At 35.2% G+C, this 19,786-nt stretch overlaps 1 protein-coding gene across 1 annotated transcript in view; it reads left to right on the forward strand.

Moving 5' to 3' along the window:
* LOC140242920 (uncharacterized) overlaps positions 1-19,786 on the forward strand; it is a 31,012-nt gene that overhangs the window by 7,277 nt on the left and 3,949 nt on the right. Inside the window, exon 2 of the mRNA XM_072322667.1 lies at positions 11,205-11,830. Within this exon, the coding sequence (XP_072178768.1) occupies positions 11,205-11,830 (626 nt within the window). The remainder of the gene's footprint in view (positions 1-11,204; positions 11,831-19,786) is intronic.

The following is a 19,786-nucleotide window of genomic DNA, read 5'->3' on the forward strand; positions in this document are numbered from 1 at the left end:
TCATATGGTATATGGTATATACTACTTTAACTTTTAACCTAATATTCTATGAGAAATATTAACTTGAGTGTTTCTTTCCCTTTTCTTTTATTTTTGCTGAGAGTACATAACAAGTCTCGCTTTTTTTGTAACGCTGTCCACATAATCCATTACAGACGGACATAAGGACGGAAGCACGGTTGGACAGACGGACAGAAGAACGGACGGATCGAAGGAAGAACAGCTGTCCCTAGAACATGTCAAATCTGAGGACTCTATTCCCATGCCGCCACTTTATGCGAGTGAACCGTGGTATTAGCAAAAATATGAGACATGCAGACAAAAATTTTACAATGTCATTTACATCCATTGAGAAAGTAAATGCGATATTCCATTTTTGCTTCAATTTGTTTACATTAAAATATGCATGCAGAATATTTCCATAAATGAAAATGGCTGACAGATTTCATCGATTCGTAACATGGCAAAGACAGTCATGAAAGTGAATAAAAGATGAAGGATTTTTTTTTCTACGTTATATACTTTTGAATATTCAATACAACATAATATTCAGAAGCAAAAATAAAAATATAACAGAACAAAAGAAATAAACATGCTATAGATTACTTCAATTAGTATTTAACTAATGTGTAACTTTTGGACCATTTGGAATCTCAAGTGCTGGTAGGTAAACTTGAGTAAAACAAAACAGAGTGATTAGAATCTGCTGGGAGATAAAGTCAGTTTACGCATGTAGCTTTTGAGTAATTATGGAAAAAATGTCTTAATACATACGTCTTTATAGGTTAATCTTGAAGAACTCCCATGTTTTTTCTTCAGTGTTCTTAATTTTTAGCAAATCCTGTTTGCTGTCCGACTAATTAGTATAGAATGTGTTCTTCAAATAAGTTATCATCTGCCTTTTTTCTACCTTCTATTGACCAAATGCTTCTAACAGATTGTCTTTTGACGTTATAGGTTTGTATTGGTTCATATCTTGCAGTATCCTATGTTGACGTTAATGTGACGGGTGCACGTCACGAGACCGACACCCACGAGTCATACAGTCCACGAGTCATATAGCTCACAAGTCATACAACCCACTGATTATACAGCCCATGAGTTCGACACTGAATAAATAAAGCCCAAGAGTTCGACATCAAATAAAATAAGCCCACGAGTTATACAGCCCATGACTTCCACACTACGCATAAAAGGCTCACGAGACCGACAATACAAAAACAAAGCTCACAAGACCGACACTAGGCAAAAGAGGCTCACGAAACCGCCACTAGGCAAAGAAGGCCTACAAGACCGACAGCATAGGATGAAAAATGTAACCTATAGACCAATTAATTGTATAGGGTGTCCAGATAATGGTATAGGAATGATATGAGAGATGGAAAAGGAGAGGTGCTATGGTATTTCCCCATCGATTGCCCTCCCTCAGCCCTGAACTGTTCAAGATCTTTATTGTGTTTGCGTGTGTGAGTGTTCGTGAAAGAGTAAACAAAATCCAATATAAGTACATGAGATGTTTCAATATTAGTTTACTACTCAAGAGGAGACTGCATTCTACAAGCTAAGCATTTTAGCAGTCCCCCCTCCATTTCCGATCTTTTTTTCTTGGTTACGATTCAGTTTTCGCTGGTCCATGCATTTTTTTTTTCATCTAAAGTATGTTTTGTCTCATTGTAAGCAAATGACGTGCATTCAAATCTCATTTGAACATGCAAAAGTCACATTGAACTTTACTTTGTTTATATGCAGATGTCATATTCTATACTTTCTTGCGAAATGAAATAAACTGAATGAAATGAGATCAATTTCGAAAATGCCAAACATCACCGTTTTCCTTTTCGCAAAACACATTATACCTGTATACAGTAACTTACAAAAGAAAAATACAATAAGATAAAATGATGTGGACAATCAGATCAACCAACTAGAAAAATACCTAGCTGTGAAATGAAGTTTACAAGAAAACATTTCACAAAATGGTCAATGTTGCAATGTACTCCTGCTTTATATTATATGGATGGGGCGGTGTCATCTGCAAAGGTGTTGATTTAGTATAAATTCACAGAAAATAATGCAATCGTCTATTAAGGTAGCGTTAAGGATTCGGATAAAGAAGATACATCCATGAAAACAGCTATTCTCTGTCAGAAAAAAAAATGTCTAATTTTGAGGAAAATAATATCAGTTGAATTTCATGCATTATGATTGTAGAAAAAGATTACAAATTGATAAGATATCTAGTTAACCTACTGAACTAGTGGAGCAAGGAAGAAAAGGCAAAAAAACACAAAACAAAACAAAAAGAACTTACATCCTGTAGACCGTTTAGCTACAAATTGGGAAAGCCTATTAGAAATACCACACTGGCATCTGAAAATAAACCATAAATCGTTGTTTTTTGTTTTTTCTCTTTTTTTTTTTGGGGGGGGGGGGGGGGTCCCATGAAGAGGACATTTAAAAAAATGGTAACAATGTCGCTCCTCGTAGCGTGACAGGGGCGGGGGGAGTTGGTGGGAGAGGTATAGTGGACAGCGAGTTATAATGTTCTTAACATTTTATGTAGATTTTGATTTTTTTTGTGCTATTTCCCCTATTTTGGGGGTGCTGAACACGAATCCATTTGTTGCCATTTTTCTAACCGACGTCTTCAGCCGTTGCCATGGCAACGCATTATTTTCCTTAAAAGAACGTATATTCTTCCTTAAACATCATAAAACATTTTGTAAACACCAACGTATTTCATTATAAACCCTCTGTAATCAGATTTAAAAACAATACAATTTTTGTAATGTCATCGTTACCTTATAGCATTGACGGTTACCATGGCAACAACTATTCATAAAGAAAATAATCATATTTTCATGAAAAAGCAAGAAAACATGGAAAGATTGAACGGAATATCTATCATAAATAACTATCTTGATTATCAGCTTATTTTTCCACTATGTTCATTTCACATCATTTTCGTTGCTATAGCAACAACATGACAAAAGCTGCCTTTTAAAGAAAAAAACATTGCGATTGAAAGAAAAGCAAGAATAAGATACGTCGGTAGAAAATGAATTTCTGTATAGTGAGATTTTTTGTGGTATTTCCTTTATTTTGGGGGTGTCGGTCACGAATCCACCTGTTGCCGTATTTATAAATAACATCTTTAGCCGTTGCCATGGCAACAAATTATTTTCTTTGAAATAACATGTATTCCTCATTTAACATCATAAAAACATCCTATAAACACCGAAATAAGTCAATATAAACATATCGGTTCAATCAAATCACAAATCACAATTTCCGACTGTCACAGCAACCTCATGGCAATGACGATTGCCATGGTAACAGCTATTTGACGAGATTAAGTAGCATATTCATTAAAGATTACTATCAGCTTTTGTTTTCACAACGTTCATTCCACATCATTTCTGTTGCTATAGCAATAACATGAGATCTTTTTTTAAGGATAAAAGTTCTGTAGCAATCTGTTAGAAGTTGCTACAGGGAAGGTATCATAATCATTTAAGGTTTTCAAATGTCTTGGAGACATTATTTACAATGCTGACACAGCGCACATCATGACGAGAAAATTTTAACTTTTGGGGAGGTTTTACACATTTGTATCGCTTGTTATTTGTGTTTTATATTCCCTAAGTATTTCTACGGTTAAATATATATATATATATATATATATATATATATATATATACATATATTCCTCAACATGTTGTTGCGATAGGAACAGAAATGATCTTCCATGAACAGAATTATGTATGGAGAATAGTCTTGTTAATTTGTAATACTTCAAAATTTATGCCATAATTTCAACATTTTTTTCTTTAAGATTTTCTTTTGCAAAGAATTGATGCATTTCCATGGCAACCATGTTAGGCATTAACCATTATTACGGATATTTAAGGTTTTGAACGTGCAATGTGATCAGAAATTCAGGAAGATGACTGAACTTTTGTGTTGTTACTTCTATGTTTTTCGTTTCGTATATTCTTTCCTTATCTGATGATGAACTTATTTTTTTTCTTTAAAAAGCATTTTTTCTCATGTCATTGCTATAGCAACAAATGGGATAAATATAGTGAAAAAAAAATTATAATTTACAATTAATATGTTACTCAATCTTGTCATTTTTTTCATGTTTTTTACATGAAAATATTATTTTCTGTAATAAACTGCAACTGTCATTGCTCTGAGGTAACTACGAAACTGAAAAATTGTGATGTTTTAACAAATTAAAGAGACATGTTTATCTTGGCACATTTTGGTTTTAACGGCATGTGTTCATGATTTTTAAAGAAGAACACATCTTCTGAAAATAATTTTCGGAAATTATGATTTTTAATGTTATCAAAGAAATATGTATATATTGACATCTGTTGGAATTCGCAGTATGTTTTTATGATGTTTAATGAGGAATACGTGTTCTTTTAAGGAAAATAATTTGTTGCCATGGCAACGGCTAAAGATGTCATTTAGAAATATGGCAAAAGGTGGATTCGTGTACGGCACTCCCAAAGTAAGGGAAAGAGCACAAAAAAATCTAACTCTACAGAAATGTACTATCTACCAATTTATTTCATTATTACTTTCCTTTTAATTGAAATACCTATTTTTTCTTTAAAAGGCAGCTTTTGTCATGTTGTTGCTATAGCAACGAAAAGGAAGTGAAATGAACATAGCGGAAAAAAAGCTGATAATCATGAAAGTAGTTTAAAATCAATATTCCACTCGATCTTGTCATATTTTCTTGCTTTTTCATGAAAATATTACTATTTTCTTTATAAATAGTTGTTACCATGGCAACCATCTTTGCTATGAGGTAACCATGGCACTATAAAAATTTTGATTTTTTACTTGATTAGATATTTCTATATCGACTTATTTCGGTGTTTACTGCATGCTTTTATGATGTTTAACTTGCGCACTATGGTATTAGAGGTAACGCTCTGGAATGGTTCGAAAGTTATCTTTCTGGAAGAAAGCAATTTGTTACCATTGATGGATATTCGTCTACGGTACCAATCACGTGTGGAGTTCCCAATGGAAACTTTCTTGGTCCACTGTTATTCTCTATTTATGTAAATGACATTCGATGTTCTTCGAGTGTTCTCTCTTTTATCCTCTTTGCTGATGATTCAAACTTATTCTATACTCACAGTGATCCTAATAAGTTAGTAGAAGTTTTAAATGTAGAACTTACATATGTAACAAATTGGATAAAAGCAAATAAATTATCTTTAGATAAACAAAAAACCAATTACATTTTATTTAGTAACTCTGTTAAACAACTTCCTGACCAAGTGATATTTTTGAAAATTCTGTCATTAAACAAGTCAAAACTACAAAATATCTCGTTATTACAATTGACAATAAGCTAACTTGGAATTGTCATATTGATAACATTTTTGCAAGATAGTTTCAAGAAATATTGGCCTTATCAATTACGTTAAACGGATTCTTTCCAAGTCAGTGCTTCTTATGATATATCAAACTCTTATTCTTCCTTACCTTAATTATGGCGTAATGGCATGGGGAAATGCAATACAAACAAAAATGGACAGGGTACTTCTCTTCCAGAAAAGAGCGATGCGATTGATATGCATTACCGCTTATAGATCACACACTGATGTCTTGTTTAAAGAAAACCGCATTCTTAAGATTACTGATTTATATCGTCTTCAGCTGGGTTGTTTTATGTACAATGTAGAAATTAATGCTACCCCTGCTGTATTCAAAGGACAAGTCCACCTTCATATACATAAGGATTGAGAGAATGCAGCAATATTAGTAGAACACATCAGTGAAAATTGAGGAAAATTTGACAATCCGTTCAAAAGTTTCGAATATTTTAAGTATCTGCGCAGTCACTGTTGGAAGAGAAGACTACTGCAGTGTATGATGTCACATGCGTACAACTATATAAGGAAAATAAAAAGAGAATTTCACAAAACTTTACTTTTTGAATAAAGTGCACATTTTTTCGACTTGCTACTGACGTATGTTAAGGTTAATATCATTTCCCCTGCCTTCTGAAAGAGAGAAGTCAGAGTGTTCTTTTGTTATGCGAGAAAAATGGAAATATGTTGAATTTTCTTTATTCTTTCTTTATATCGTTGTACTCATGTGACATCACGAGCTATAGTAGTCTTTTCATCCAGCCGTGATTGATCAGAAACTTCAAAAATTCATAACTTCTTAACGGATTGTCCGATTTTGCTCAAACTCTCATTGATGTGTTCTACTAATATTGCTGCATTCACTCAACCCACATATCTATGACGGTGAACTTGTCCTTTAACCCTATAAAGCCCAAAGGAGGGGGGGGGGGGGGGCACATTGTGCCCCCCTACCATATTTTCTTATTATAAAATTCTTATTATATAAAATCTTATTGCGAACATTTTGATGTATAATTTAGCTATGTCCGATATTGCTGGTTACCATAGCAACAGTAAACTGACAACCATGTTTGTCAGATTTTGCATGATTTTTGTTCCAATTTCAGTTAACAATATAATAATTAATGAAATGGGAGTTATCTTGGCTGGAATTTGCTGAAGGACCAAATGGTGAAGTAATTATGGTTGTGAATTACTCTGAAATGGTTTTCTTATTATTTCCTTTATTTTTATATCACATAGTCATCAAACAATAGATATAATAGAAATAATCGAAAATACAGCATTTTCCACAGACTACCCTTTTATTTTGTGTTATCTTCACCCAAGCTTTACCTGTAATATCATTTGTTTGTCGTCATATTATCAATCTGCAAACTCAAAATTTCAATATTTTGGAAATATGAAATGTGATACCAATATATGTATCCATTAATTCCAAGCAATATATCATAGGTTTCATATATTGCTTTATATTGTAATGAATAGCGCCCCCATATGTTGACCTTGAGAAATGTCAACCATAACAAATAGTGAAGGTTGACTTGCTTTTCCCTTGGAGTAAATATTAAAATGATTGATATGAAATGAAAATATATATGCTCGGGATAAAGAAATACAAAAAAAAATGATTTTAGTGAATTTCCTATGTATTTCTTTATATTTTGGCTAATAGCGCCCTCAGTGGATGACCTTGAGAAATTTCAAATGTTGGGTCATGAAGAGTATGAGTTCCTCTATCCATGTGCCAAATATGACGGTCATACATCATATAATAAAGAAGTAATATAGGGGGGGGGGGGAGGGCACAATATGCCCCCCCCCCCCCCTTTGGCCTGGAAGGGGTCAAAATAGCTTGGGCTTTATAGGGTTAAGAAAATGTTTCTAAAAAATAATGTTATACATAATTACTCAACAAGGTATGCGAATGACCATCATCTTCCTAAAAACAGAACTAGTTTTGGCAACAGAAATTTCATGTTTACTGGTCCTAAGCTTTGGAATTCCTTTGATCGTTCACTAAAAAAAGCACAGAGCTGCTTAAATAGCTTTAAGTATAAGCTCAAAAATGTGTTTCTTGACAATGATTAATAAACAGTTTTATGGTAATCAAACGTTTGTATATTTCAATCGATATTCTATAGAAGTACTTTCATTAAGTATACTCGGAAGGTTATCTTCTGTATCATTCATTATTCTTATGGTATATAATGAACACTGTAAACACTTTGTACATAAACCTGTGCTATGTAACATTACATTACTTATTGTATATCCATAGCATTGTATAGCATTGTATATCCCCTGCTACTTTTTCCTCGTTCTTCGTTGTCCAGTATCTGTCTGAGTGCATTTCCTCAAATTTTGTTATTTCTGTGTATTGTGTTATTGTTGTTGTCGTCGTTATGTTTTTTTGTGGCCGATTGCATATCTTTTTCCATTCAATTTTCCTGGCACACCTGGCCCCATAGTGTCTGTGCCACAAATGTGATATGTTATATAGTTTATACGATTGCATCCTAAAATCCTAGTAAGTATTGTTCATAGTATCAACATCATTATATCAATTAGTAAAATGTACAATAGTATATAGAAGAATTTAAATGAATATGTCTATTTGGTATAACAAATTGGTGCTGTTGTTGTTTTGTTCCAGTGTTCCACGTTTTACAAGCGTGGCTTTTTTAGTGGAACACTGTTTTCCATCATTGTGATTATTTACTATTTTTGTTGCCATGACAAAGTGCATTGTTTCTTTTTACGACACCATTCGTGTATAATATACTTTATATTGTATTGAAAAAAAATCCTTTATCGGACGAGTGTAAGAGAAATGAAAAAAAAATTGTATCACTTTGGATTATGTCAACTTTTTCTTTTCTTTCTTTGTGATGATGGAAATAAATAAACTATTGAATTGAAATTGAATAGCACGGTTCATAATTGTGCCCTTGTAAATAGTGCATATATGGTGTTTTCGTTATTCCACTCCGCCTTATCTTTGATATCTTTGATATCATTTTGTCTATAATCTGTAGGGGGACTACATTAACAAGCAGTGCTTCTAAGTAGTCCCCTCCACATTTGTACATGTTCTAATTTTATCTCAAAATATCACGATATTTTGTATATAATATACTCGGTAATCATGTACAAATGCACACCATGCACACCTACCATTTCCTTCCTTAATTTGTCAATGAAAACTTCTTGTGGCTATCAGAAATGTCAAGATGGACCATATCTGACGGTTTCATGGAATTTCATTGTCAATTACAGAAGAAAAGTAGCTAATTTTGACTCAAAGGTACGCCGATCGACGGCTGTGTCAGTGTAGCATGATGGATGATCGATTATGTGGAAGAGCGATATAACGATGATAATCGATCATTGTAGTCTGTGATACAGCCGCTTGTTTGGTACCACAATGTTACGTCGGCTCGACAGTAAAATGTGGAAGAAAGTGATCTTGATGCGTCTATTTTTTTATCGTTTTAGTTAATTTTCTCCTGCGTGTGACTGTGTATCTGTCAACATTGTTTGCTGACTAAATGATGGACGGATAATATGTGTACAAAACAGTAAAAGATATATGAAAAATGGGAATTAATTGCTTTTACATGTAAACAATCACAGTGACACGAGTTATCTCTTAAATGCTTCAATTGAACTGAAGCATCAAAACAAAACTGACATCTTATGATACCTTTTATGACAACTGTCACATAAACAATGACAGTTCATAGCATGATCAACATTAATCTTCTTGATCTATTTTTTGGCTGTTTTTGTTGTTTGTTTGTTTTTTGCATAAACACCTGCCAATACAACATGTACCATGTTTTTACTCTTAAACACACACACACACACACACACACACACGCACACACACACACACACACACACACACAATGAAAATGTGTAACGACGTTTGGAGATTATGAAGTACATGTATAGGAAATTCTGCTCTCCCCTTTGATCTGTACAGTTATACATTAATATTGCATTTAAATATCAAAGTCCATGTACTCTATCGATAAAAGCAAATGAAGGGCTACACTTACCGTCTTAAAAAAATTGCAGTTGCACTGTGATAACAATGAATAAGGAGTACACTAGTTAATCACGCATGTACGCCAAATGTTTGCAGTTGCATGCATGCAAAGGCCAGTATAATGACTATAGCTGCAAGTTAAGACCAAACTTGGAGTGTGCAATGTCACATTACGTGTATACGGTCACGTATCAGAAACACCAATATTTATGAATTGTATAAATCTTTTTATATATGACAGAGTTTGCTCTGTAGATATGGTATATTTCAAAGATGTTAGACTTTGCCTTGAAGTCACGACCAGCACATGATTTCTAGTCTATATTCAGAAGATAATTAAAAGAGAACGGTCCAATCATTTCATTCAACGTCATAAGAAAACATGTAACGTATCCATGATTTACAAACATATATCTTAAGTATATTATGTGAGAGTGACATTGCATGCTATAGACAGACTATTCTCTGTCTCTATCTCATGTAAGACTGTGATTGAGGATGCCTTCCCAATTCTAAATACAAATAAAGCTTCTACTTAGAAGAGGCGAGAAACTGCTGAAATAGGTGAGTATCTTGTCTAAAGCAGTACTAACATTTTTTCAATTTGTTTTGAAATATCTATGAAAATTACTGTTTTTTTGCAACTAATCGTCCAACGCTGTATATTTGAGATTTTTAATCGTACTGCTAATACTACCAGAAAATTGATGTGACTGTAAAATAAGAATATGATTTATATCGAGAATAAGTATATCACTGTATATGGTGCGTTTGAAGAAATTGCTTCTCAATAACGCTCAAAGACGAAAACCATTGTATTATGTTATTCCCTAATCATCTCCTGTTGTACTGTTCCAGCACTTACACATTGTATAGTGTGCCTTGTCATCTAGAAAAAAAAAAAATCATTTAATGTAATTTTACTTTTAATAAGAAATCTTCCGTAAGCTGGTCGAAAAAATGACACTCAGTGGTGTGTCTCTGTATGCATTACCAATGTAATGAGAAGTGAAGAGGTGCGATCATGCGACAAGAACAGCCAAAAAAAAAAATCAGTGAATAAACTTTTCCTATCAAGGCTGAAATACAACTTTAGAAAAAAAAAAGTATTATGAATTTAATCAAGTGCCGAAATGTAATATTCAAGGCATAATCTTCTGAAGTAGTGTATTTGAAAACGTGTGTATAGACATTTTCTTCAGTTGCACTAAACATATTTCCTTGCAGGTACGACACCTTATTTGGAAAAACAAATTTCTTCAGAGACTGTGTTCGACAAGAGAGTCACAGGATCACAGAATTGCATAATAACAATTGACTGATGGCTCATTTCAGTGTGACATTGCAGCCGCCTCAGTATACAAACTTGATTCAAAGACAAAAGCTTGAACTCAACTCTTCCTCCAGAGTGCACCACAGCTTTTGAACAATATAGGCCGCTTCAAACATTCAGAGGTCCTTTAGAGTTACTTTGAGACAAAAAAAAAATTGAGTCAGTTTCACCCTGATTGGACGTACCTAAACCTGTGGAAGTACCAACTGAAACAACTTTGTGTTGTAAACAGAAATTTTCTGCATAATGCAAACCAGAGCGGGATAAATTCTGAACATCTGTCCTTGCCGAATGTAAAGAAGATATGACACCATGGGCAGTGGACGTTATTCAAAGTCATGGCTCATCATAACAGTGTTGGTATTCTTAACTAATATCCTACCAGCCGGATCCATAAAACTGTGTTTTACAGAAGGGCAAGATGCGTCTGTGGAGTTCACGTTTTTGTCCATCAGCCCTTATGACGTATTGACTGAAATAAGGAAGGGCTCTAGCATATTATTTCACAAGACTGGTGAGGAAAACTTGAATGCTCAGCAAGCAAACAGAATAAAGATATCCACGGAAGCAAGAGGTGATAATACAGTTGTAAAATTGACCATCATCAACATCACAAGAGAAGACGAAGGTGCTTACCTTTGTGTTCTATACGATAGTCAGGGGACTTCGGTTCTAGGAACCCAAAGCAATGACATATCAGTGGATTTTCCACCAGGACCAGCCAGATGTAGCAGTTCTGCACCACCTGATTTCTTTGGCCAGAATTATGTTGGTAGTGACGAAATCTGGACAATTATCAGCTGTCTTGCTACAATGGGTACGCAATCTGGCTATATCGCCTGTTTCAATCCTGATTTTAGGTTACCTCCTTTGAACATGCATTTCAACAGAACACATTTGAGTGGAATGTTCTGGGCTATGAAGGACAAACCCGTATTCTGCTGCTCTGCCACATTTGAAAATGGCATGGACAGGTGCATATGCACGGACTATAAGAGTCACAGCGAAGAGGTTTTGTGTTCTTCCTATATGGAAACTGTGTCTCAATATGACATCTTTCAGACAATGCAATCATTGGAGAAACAATTGTGGCATCTTTACTCCGTTACAATAGCCATTCTCGTCTTAATTATTTTATCAATTGTTGTTTATGTAATTCTAAAGAGGAAGAAGTAAAACAACGACAAAAAAAAGATAACTGATGTAATTTTATTCTTACGTGACTTTTATACGGAGATTCATGGGGATTGGGGAAAGCAATGCATAAGAGATGCATTGAAATAAGTAAATTCTTGACTCTTAATTCACATTAAATCTATTAGTGTGTTGGGTATATATTTTGATATACGTAAATAGAGAAGTTATTGTTTTGACTCTTAATAAGCGTGAATAATCATTTCCAGTAAACTCTACCCTTCTTACTTCATGCTTCCTTCTTAATTATCGCACATATAGTGTAATGTATATTTAGGATATTTTGGGGATAACTTCCTGTTCATTAACAACTCAGCTTAAATTCCCTTGTTTTTGTAAACTCACCTCAGAATATAACACCAAGATTGTTTACTATTAATTTCCTGTCGTTAATTACCCTTGTTTGATGTTTACATCAAGGAGTCATTCAATCACCCTTGTAACAACCCTTCTTTGTCCCTGGTTTAATTACCCAAAGATTATATACACACACCTTGTGAACCACCAGACTCTTTGTCTGCCCCTTATCTTATAATACTTCCTCCTCCACAAAAGAATCCCCCTCTTTTAATTGGTCAAACATCACCCCTATAGGACAACCCCTTTGGTCACTCTTTTTTAGTTATCCCTTTTTGATTGGTTGTCTTACCAAAATTCTCACCCATCACCCATTGAACATTTCCAAGTTTAGTGTTCTTTCCAAGGCCCCAAGGAGATCATGATTTCGACATCAGAGAGTCAACCTCTACTTGATATTGCTCTCTCTCCTGCATCTTGATACTTCTATATTTTACTCTGATGTACATACTCGTCATTTAACTTGTCATTGAACTTCATCATGATATTTCTGAACGATTGTGAATAAACACTTTGCATCGATGAAATGTACCAAAACTGTACCTGAGCTCCTTCATTTCTGCTTCATAATAACATTCCACATGTAACACCACCCGTTACATTACAATAGGCCTACTTCAGTCCGGTTTGGATTCCAACGATCAGTTTAAATTAGGCACTTTTTACCATTTGCAGATGAAACAAAAACCCAGCTGTAGAGTTTCAAAATAGTTCTAAATTCATATAAGTTAGGGATAGAAACAACTAATGTAAAAATGTTAATCAGTATAATCAATGTTACAATGAAGATACATTGTTAGATTTTTTTTTTTTAATGTGAGCAATACTTTTATTGAGATTGTTTCTAGAATAATCAGTCTACAGGTAGGAGTAAAAAAGGTTTATTGAGAAAAATAGTGATATCTCCTTATGTTTTTGGTCTTATGCCGAAATTTGTATATAGTGGTTATGTAGGATAATAAGTTTTGTGATACGACTGACCTATACGTATGCATCAAATGTGATAACTGGAACATTTTAAGTCACTGCTTCCAGTGGTAAACAGTGGCTTAAGATAAATTAATTCAACACTAAGCAAACAATTAGGCCCACGAGACCGACACATTTATCAGGCCCCTTGTTGTAATGTCGAACTCATGGGCTGTTTTTACTCAGTGTCAAGCACAATATGTGCTGTAAGACTCATGTACCCTTTTTTTTTTCTCGATGTCGAACACGTGGGCTGTTTAACTCGTGGGCGTCGGTCTCATGGGATGACTTCGTTTATTGCAGTGTTACTTTATGCTCTGTGCTCATTTTGCGCCCAAGAATAGTCACATTAAACAGATGGCCTATGATGGCTCCATGGTGGAGATCTTATACGCGACATGATTCGCGAGTTTTCGATACAGCTTAATACAAAGTGTCACTGAAGTCGCTGTTCAATATAATGCTAATAGATTTGTGACCTTGGAAAATATCTCAAACCAATATGCAGGGCGAAACGAATACAGTGTATCTATATGTGATACTTTTCCTACATTGCCGTTTCAGGGGGACTTCTATCCAAATGTCGTTTGTTGCGACATAAATTGTCGCCTCATCAAAAATTATCGTCCCCTGAAACAGGCGACAAGTTTTGACGGAGTTGGCGGCTTAAATATTGTTGCCCCGTCACAAATTGTCGTCTGGCGAAAATTTATGATGAGGGCTGACGGCAAAATTGTCGCCCGCCCTCGAAGCACATTTTGCTGGGTAATACTAGTATCATTCTTGACATAGTCATTGAAATACCAAAACATAACTTACATGGCTACATCCATGCAAACAAGCCATGTAACGGTCACGGTCACGGTGAGGTTTCAAGGAAGTGTGTATGCTAGTGCGCGCGCACATGATTATTGAGTGTCCGTTCGTGCGTGCGTGTGTGTGTGTGTGTGATGGAGCGCTGTGCGTGTTGTGGGAATTGTATCGCTTGAATGTTTCGTTCCTTTTATCTCCTGCGGGCTTACGTAGACACACGAACGCTCGCACACAACACACATACGTACGTAGCCCACGTACACCAAACCCCTCAGATATTTATACACTTATGCAGGCACAAAACTGCGCCCACAAACACGCATCACTACACACCCTATACACATGCATACGTCACGTACCCACATGCACACGTAGGTCTACGCATACAGGCGCACGTCCACAGACAAACAAACCACTACCATTATACAACTACCACACATGCACAGTTTCCAAACACACACACACACACACACACACACACACACACACACTCCGTCACAAATTGTCGCCCCGAGCCGGGGGCGACAATTTTTGACGGGGCGACAATTTATGTCGCAACAATTGTTTTTGCCATCACAAATTGTCGCCACCGAGGTCAAAAATTGGGCACTGCACAAGCATAAAAAAAAAATGTCGTCCAGGCGACGATTCATGTCGCAACAGTCGTTTCCGTTCAGAACATATATATTGTGGGTTTTTTTTCCAAGAAGACTTTATTAATTCATCAACACCCTTTAATTCTTGAACTTTTTTTTTTATTAAGTGGCGGCAATAACCGATCTATACTATTTCTTTCACATCCTTCAAAATAGACACCACCATTGTTTGTGTAAGCTGAATATTATGAGTTGTAAAATTTTGAAATTGAGAAAATAGTCCATGGAGGGCTAAAATGTTTAGAACAAAAGAAAGAGTGATGTCCTACAGTATATAAAGTACTTATTATAATCATTATCATCATTATTATAGTCATAGTTCAGTAATTTAGTCTATGCAAAAGAAAACTTCAATATTTAGCTTTGTTGTTTCTAAATCCAAGCATAGTGAGATGCGTTCATGCCAAGACTAAAGAATATTTCGAATATTTTGTATCAATTTGTCTTGCTTTTAACAGTTCATAATATTATCATAATGTGACACGTGTCGTGTTATTGTCCGCTTTTAGAATATTGTCCATGTTGTTAAAGGCGGGCTTTATGCTTATGATAGGACTGTCGAAAGAACTGTTTTATCTTTATATCTTTTTTTTTGGCCAAATGTTTCATAGTCTTTCTAATTGTTTCTGTCACGTTTCTGTCAATCTACATTAATCTCAAACCAATCTTTAATTGCAAGGTTGTTGTTGTTGTTGTTGTTGTTGTTTTTTTAGTAATTATGATGAGGCATTGTAGTATTATGTGGTCATGCATCCCCAAACCATCCGAAAGTCACACGCACTGACTTTGTGTAAGGACTCAAAATAGGTGAAACGGGTCAACCCAGTCAGTCTACAGTTTCTCATATTTCTGAGAGAGCAAGTCTTCTACATTATGCTTAAGTTTGGGATCATAAAACAAGCAGGAAAATATGTTTTGTCAGTTTTTCTTGAACCCCCTTTTTTGTAGGACAGTGTGATTATGTGTGTCATAGAATCCCCTTTTCACTTGTTAAAAATCCTTTACATATACTTTTCACTTTCAACTTCAATAACTTTAGAAAGGATGATGCTACTGCTTTGAAAGATATCATTAGTCACGGTTTGAATGTGTCGGATTAAGCACTTGAATAGACTTTATGCTTCAGAGCCCCTTATCTAAGTACACAATTTTCCAGATTGTGTGCATTCTTTCCAATGTATTTGGAGAGGATTCAAAAGGAGAGTCTATTTGAATTGAGGTATACATCGTTTTAAATCTTCTGAGTCTGCATGCTCTTTCAGAACCTACTCTTTACTAAAAATCCATGTATGGCGACTTTTTGTTGGTTTTGTGATGCAGGGTAATAATTATTATATATGTATATATATACGTAAATATATATTCGATGGATATATATATATATTGTAACAAAATGATATTTATTTTGTGTAGTGTGTAGTGCATTTCATTTGGAATTTGTGCGAAACAGTTGTTAAAGCGAAATTTGTTCATATAAATTCAGTAACACAATGTAGTCGTGGTTACTTTGTGCTGATTTATACATGTAACAAGCTATGCATTCTAAAAGAGTGTTTGATTTGTTCCTTTAAGTCAGTCTTCTGTATTGATGATTATTTGTCAATTAGTGGTTTTTGTGGAGATTCAGATAGTGATAAAAAGTATGGATGATAAGTGCAGCAATAATTCCTACAGTTAGTTCAAAGTTGTGTTACAGAGGTTTGACACATACATTTAGCATTGTGTGTGTATACGTGGTATACAGGTTGGCCATATGACACATTTTAGACAATTAACGTTGATTAATTAGTAAACATGATCAGTTATGGGACTGAATATGGTGTTGATGTTTGATTTAAATGATTTCAATCAAACTGTGAAGAGTTTAAAGGGATAGCTTAACTCTGTGTAAAATAAAGAAAGAATAAAGGAAATTTTAGGGGAATTTGATAACCATGCCTATAATAATTCCACACAGGTACTAAAAGCAACCTCGTACTGTAAGAGAAAAAGGGGTGAAGTGCATAAAAACATTCTTCCATTATACTCTGCTCATACACTCTGACCAAAAAAGGAGGAGGATTGAGATTGAACTTGTGTGTTGTACTCGATACGATGTTCGAAATGACAGCATGTACACACTATACCTGTAAATAAACAAGCTGGTGTTCCAGTACATCGCCTCTGAAATTGTGATGCATTCGTGTTCAGTATAATATAAGTACTGGTTGGAACGAATGCTGGTGAGACTAGGATGGCATCCGGTGGTTCTGCAGCAGATGACAACTCATCCAGCAGCCTTTGCGAGCATTCTCGAGCGGGCTTTGCTGCACCGTGGGATAACTGAGTATCTGGACGGACGTCGGAGAACGAAGTTCAGAACTTTGGAAGGAACAAGTACGTCCCACGTACTTCCAGAACAGCCGTCGGAGAACGAAGTTCAGAACTTTGGAAGGAACAAGTACGTCCCACGTACTTCCAGAACAGACGTCGGAGAACGAAGTTCAGAACTTTGGAAGGAACAAGTACGTCCCACGTACTTCCAGAACAGACGTCGGAGAACGAAGTTCAGTACTTTGGAAGGAACAAGTACGTCCCACGTACTTTCAGAACAGACGTCGGAGAACGAAGTTCAGTACTTTGGAAATGAAAAGAACAAACGACGTACTTCCAGGGCGAACGTCGGAGAACGACGTACTCTAGAAACGACGTCGGGAGTGAGAGTGAAAATTCACTGGTCAGTGTGTTGGGTGAATTAGATGTGAGAAGTGAGAATGTGCCTTTGAATCAGATAGTGTGAAGTGCAAGGTGTAGACTGGTGACGTACAAGTGGTAGGAAACTTAAGGTTTTATCCTCTTCATAGAGTGATCGTATATTTCGATCAAACGGACGGTCGGCTCGGTCTGCATAAGTGCCAAGGCCCCGTTGTTCGCTACAATATATATGTATATATACACGTAAATATATATATATATATGAAGTATACGTACATATATGTATATATATATATATATATATATATATATATATATAGTCTTTTATAATTAAAAAAAAAAGTAGAAGACTAAACTAAACTAAACCAAACGAATGTGGTGCATTGCTTATAATGCATGGATGTCCCAAATGTAATACTGGCTATTCGCGATTATTGCACGGCGGTATAGAAACACAAAATTACCGAACTTGCCATCAGATGTAAGGAAGCCCCCCCCCCCCCCCCCCCCCCCCCCCCCCCCCAAAAAAAAAAAATAATAATAGAATAATAAAATAATAATAATAATAGAATAAATAAAAAAATAAAAAATAAAAAAATAAAAAAATAAATAAAATGAAATAAGATAAAATAATGAAAAAAAAATAATAATAATCTTGTTGGAAGTCATTTTACAGGATAGTCAATAGCAGGTAACCTTAACATCAGCCACACACCGTCGGCTCCCCTTTATCTGCCTCCACTTTTAACGGGCACGATATATACAGGACATGAATTATCCTACTCAACCATTAATCTCAGTGCTCTTTCAACGCAGCTCTTACACGGCAATACTGTCCCAAGTTGAAAAGGGGGTCATCCTAAGAGCTCGGCATCGGAAAAAGGTCCATACAGCCCAAGAGCTCGACACTGGGCAACTAATGTAATTCATGATACCATTACGTTCATTCGTACACATAGGCCTATATTTTGCGTTGAGTTCATTTTTCTCCTTAGAATTGTTCAAAAAAGTTGATTTGATCAAAGTTCAACTTGTATAATTTTCTTTCCATTTAGTGATGCAAACATAAGTTATTGAATTGAAACACTAAAGTTTGAAAAAAAAGACCCTGCATGCGTACATTAAACCCCATGGTCTAATGTCGCTCTCGGGGATCATTTTTTTTTCCTCTGTTGTCGAGCTCGTCGACTGTATAATTCGTTGGCTCTTTTATAACTGGTGTGATGAGGTGTATGACTTATGAGCCACATGACTCGTGGCTCTGTTACGAGTGAAATCATTGTATTCATGACTAATACTGTAACTTTAAAGCAGTGGCATAATCCTAGCGAAACCAGCCTTGCTGATCAGGGTGTTCCAAGCCATGGTGTGGAAATTCATTCAAACTCAAATTCCAAAGTTATTAGAGTTGAAAGTGAAGACTAAGTAAGATTTTTTCCCCCAAAAGAAAAAAAATAATAAGAGGCAATAGAAACATGCGTTATCACCCTGCTCTATAATAATATTATGGTACATAAACAGTATAGCAGAAAAAAAAAAACCTGCAAAAATCATATTCTATTCCCTCTAGTACTTGGCTTTGTAAATTTCTTAATACAGGAAACGACAATCTTCATGTGGTTGGACTGAAAATAAAAGGTCTGTGAAAACTTAAGTTGCTCTAAAAATAACCAATGTAAAATATTATGGCTCCTTAAGAATAAACCACAGTCATGCATTTCTTTAATGAAATGTTACAAAATCTGGTACCATGAACGCTACCTCTAAGTCAACATTTACACTTCAAGCAGTAAAATAACCCCTCCCCATCATAAATGAGGATTATATAAAGAAAAAAAAAGAGTCATTGAGTACCAGGAAGTAATGACAGGTAAGTAACAGACAACATTAAATTTTGACAATAAAATGCTTCCCCTATACGTGCTCCAGAGTACCTTATCACCATTACAAACTCTATGTTTATTGCCTAGACGTGTAGACATTATCTTGGGCTACATGAAACTTTGAGCGATGATAGACATGCTTCTCTCTTAAACACAAGAGCCTAACATTTAAATCTTTTATATATTGATATTATTATATACAACAAAATTAAAGTGTTTTGGGTCCTTCATCAAATTATATCTGACATTGCTACATTGTTGTATTTTGCAAACATGCAGGCAATAAATCAGGGGTTCATTTTAATGTCAATCATTAATCAACGTTATCAGCAGACTCATGAAATCAACATTTTGCACTTGTCGACAAGACCGGGCGACATGACTAGATACCAGTAAGCGTCAAGATTGGTAAATGGTTGTGAAACATT

The sequence above is a fragment of the Diadema setosum genome, chromosome 19 (assembly GCF_964275005.1).
Source record: "Diadema setosum chromosome 19, eeDiaSeto1, whole genome shotgun sequence".
Classification (NCBI taxonomy): Eukaryota; Metazoa; Echinodermata; class Echinoidea; order Diadematoida; family Diadematidae; genus Diadema; species Diadema setosum.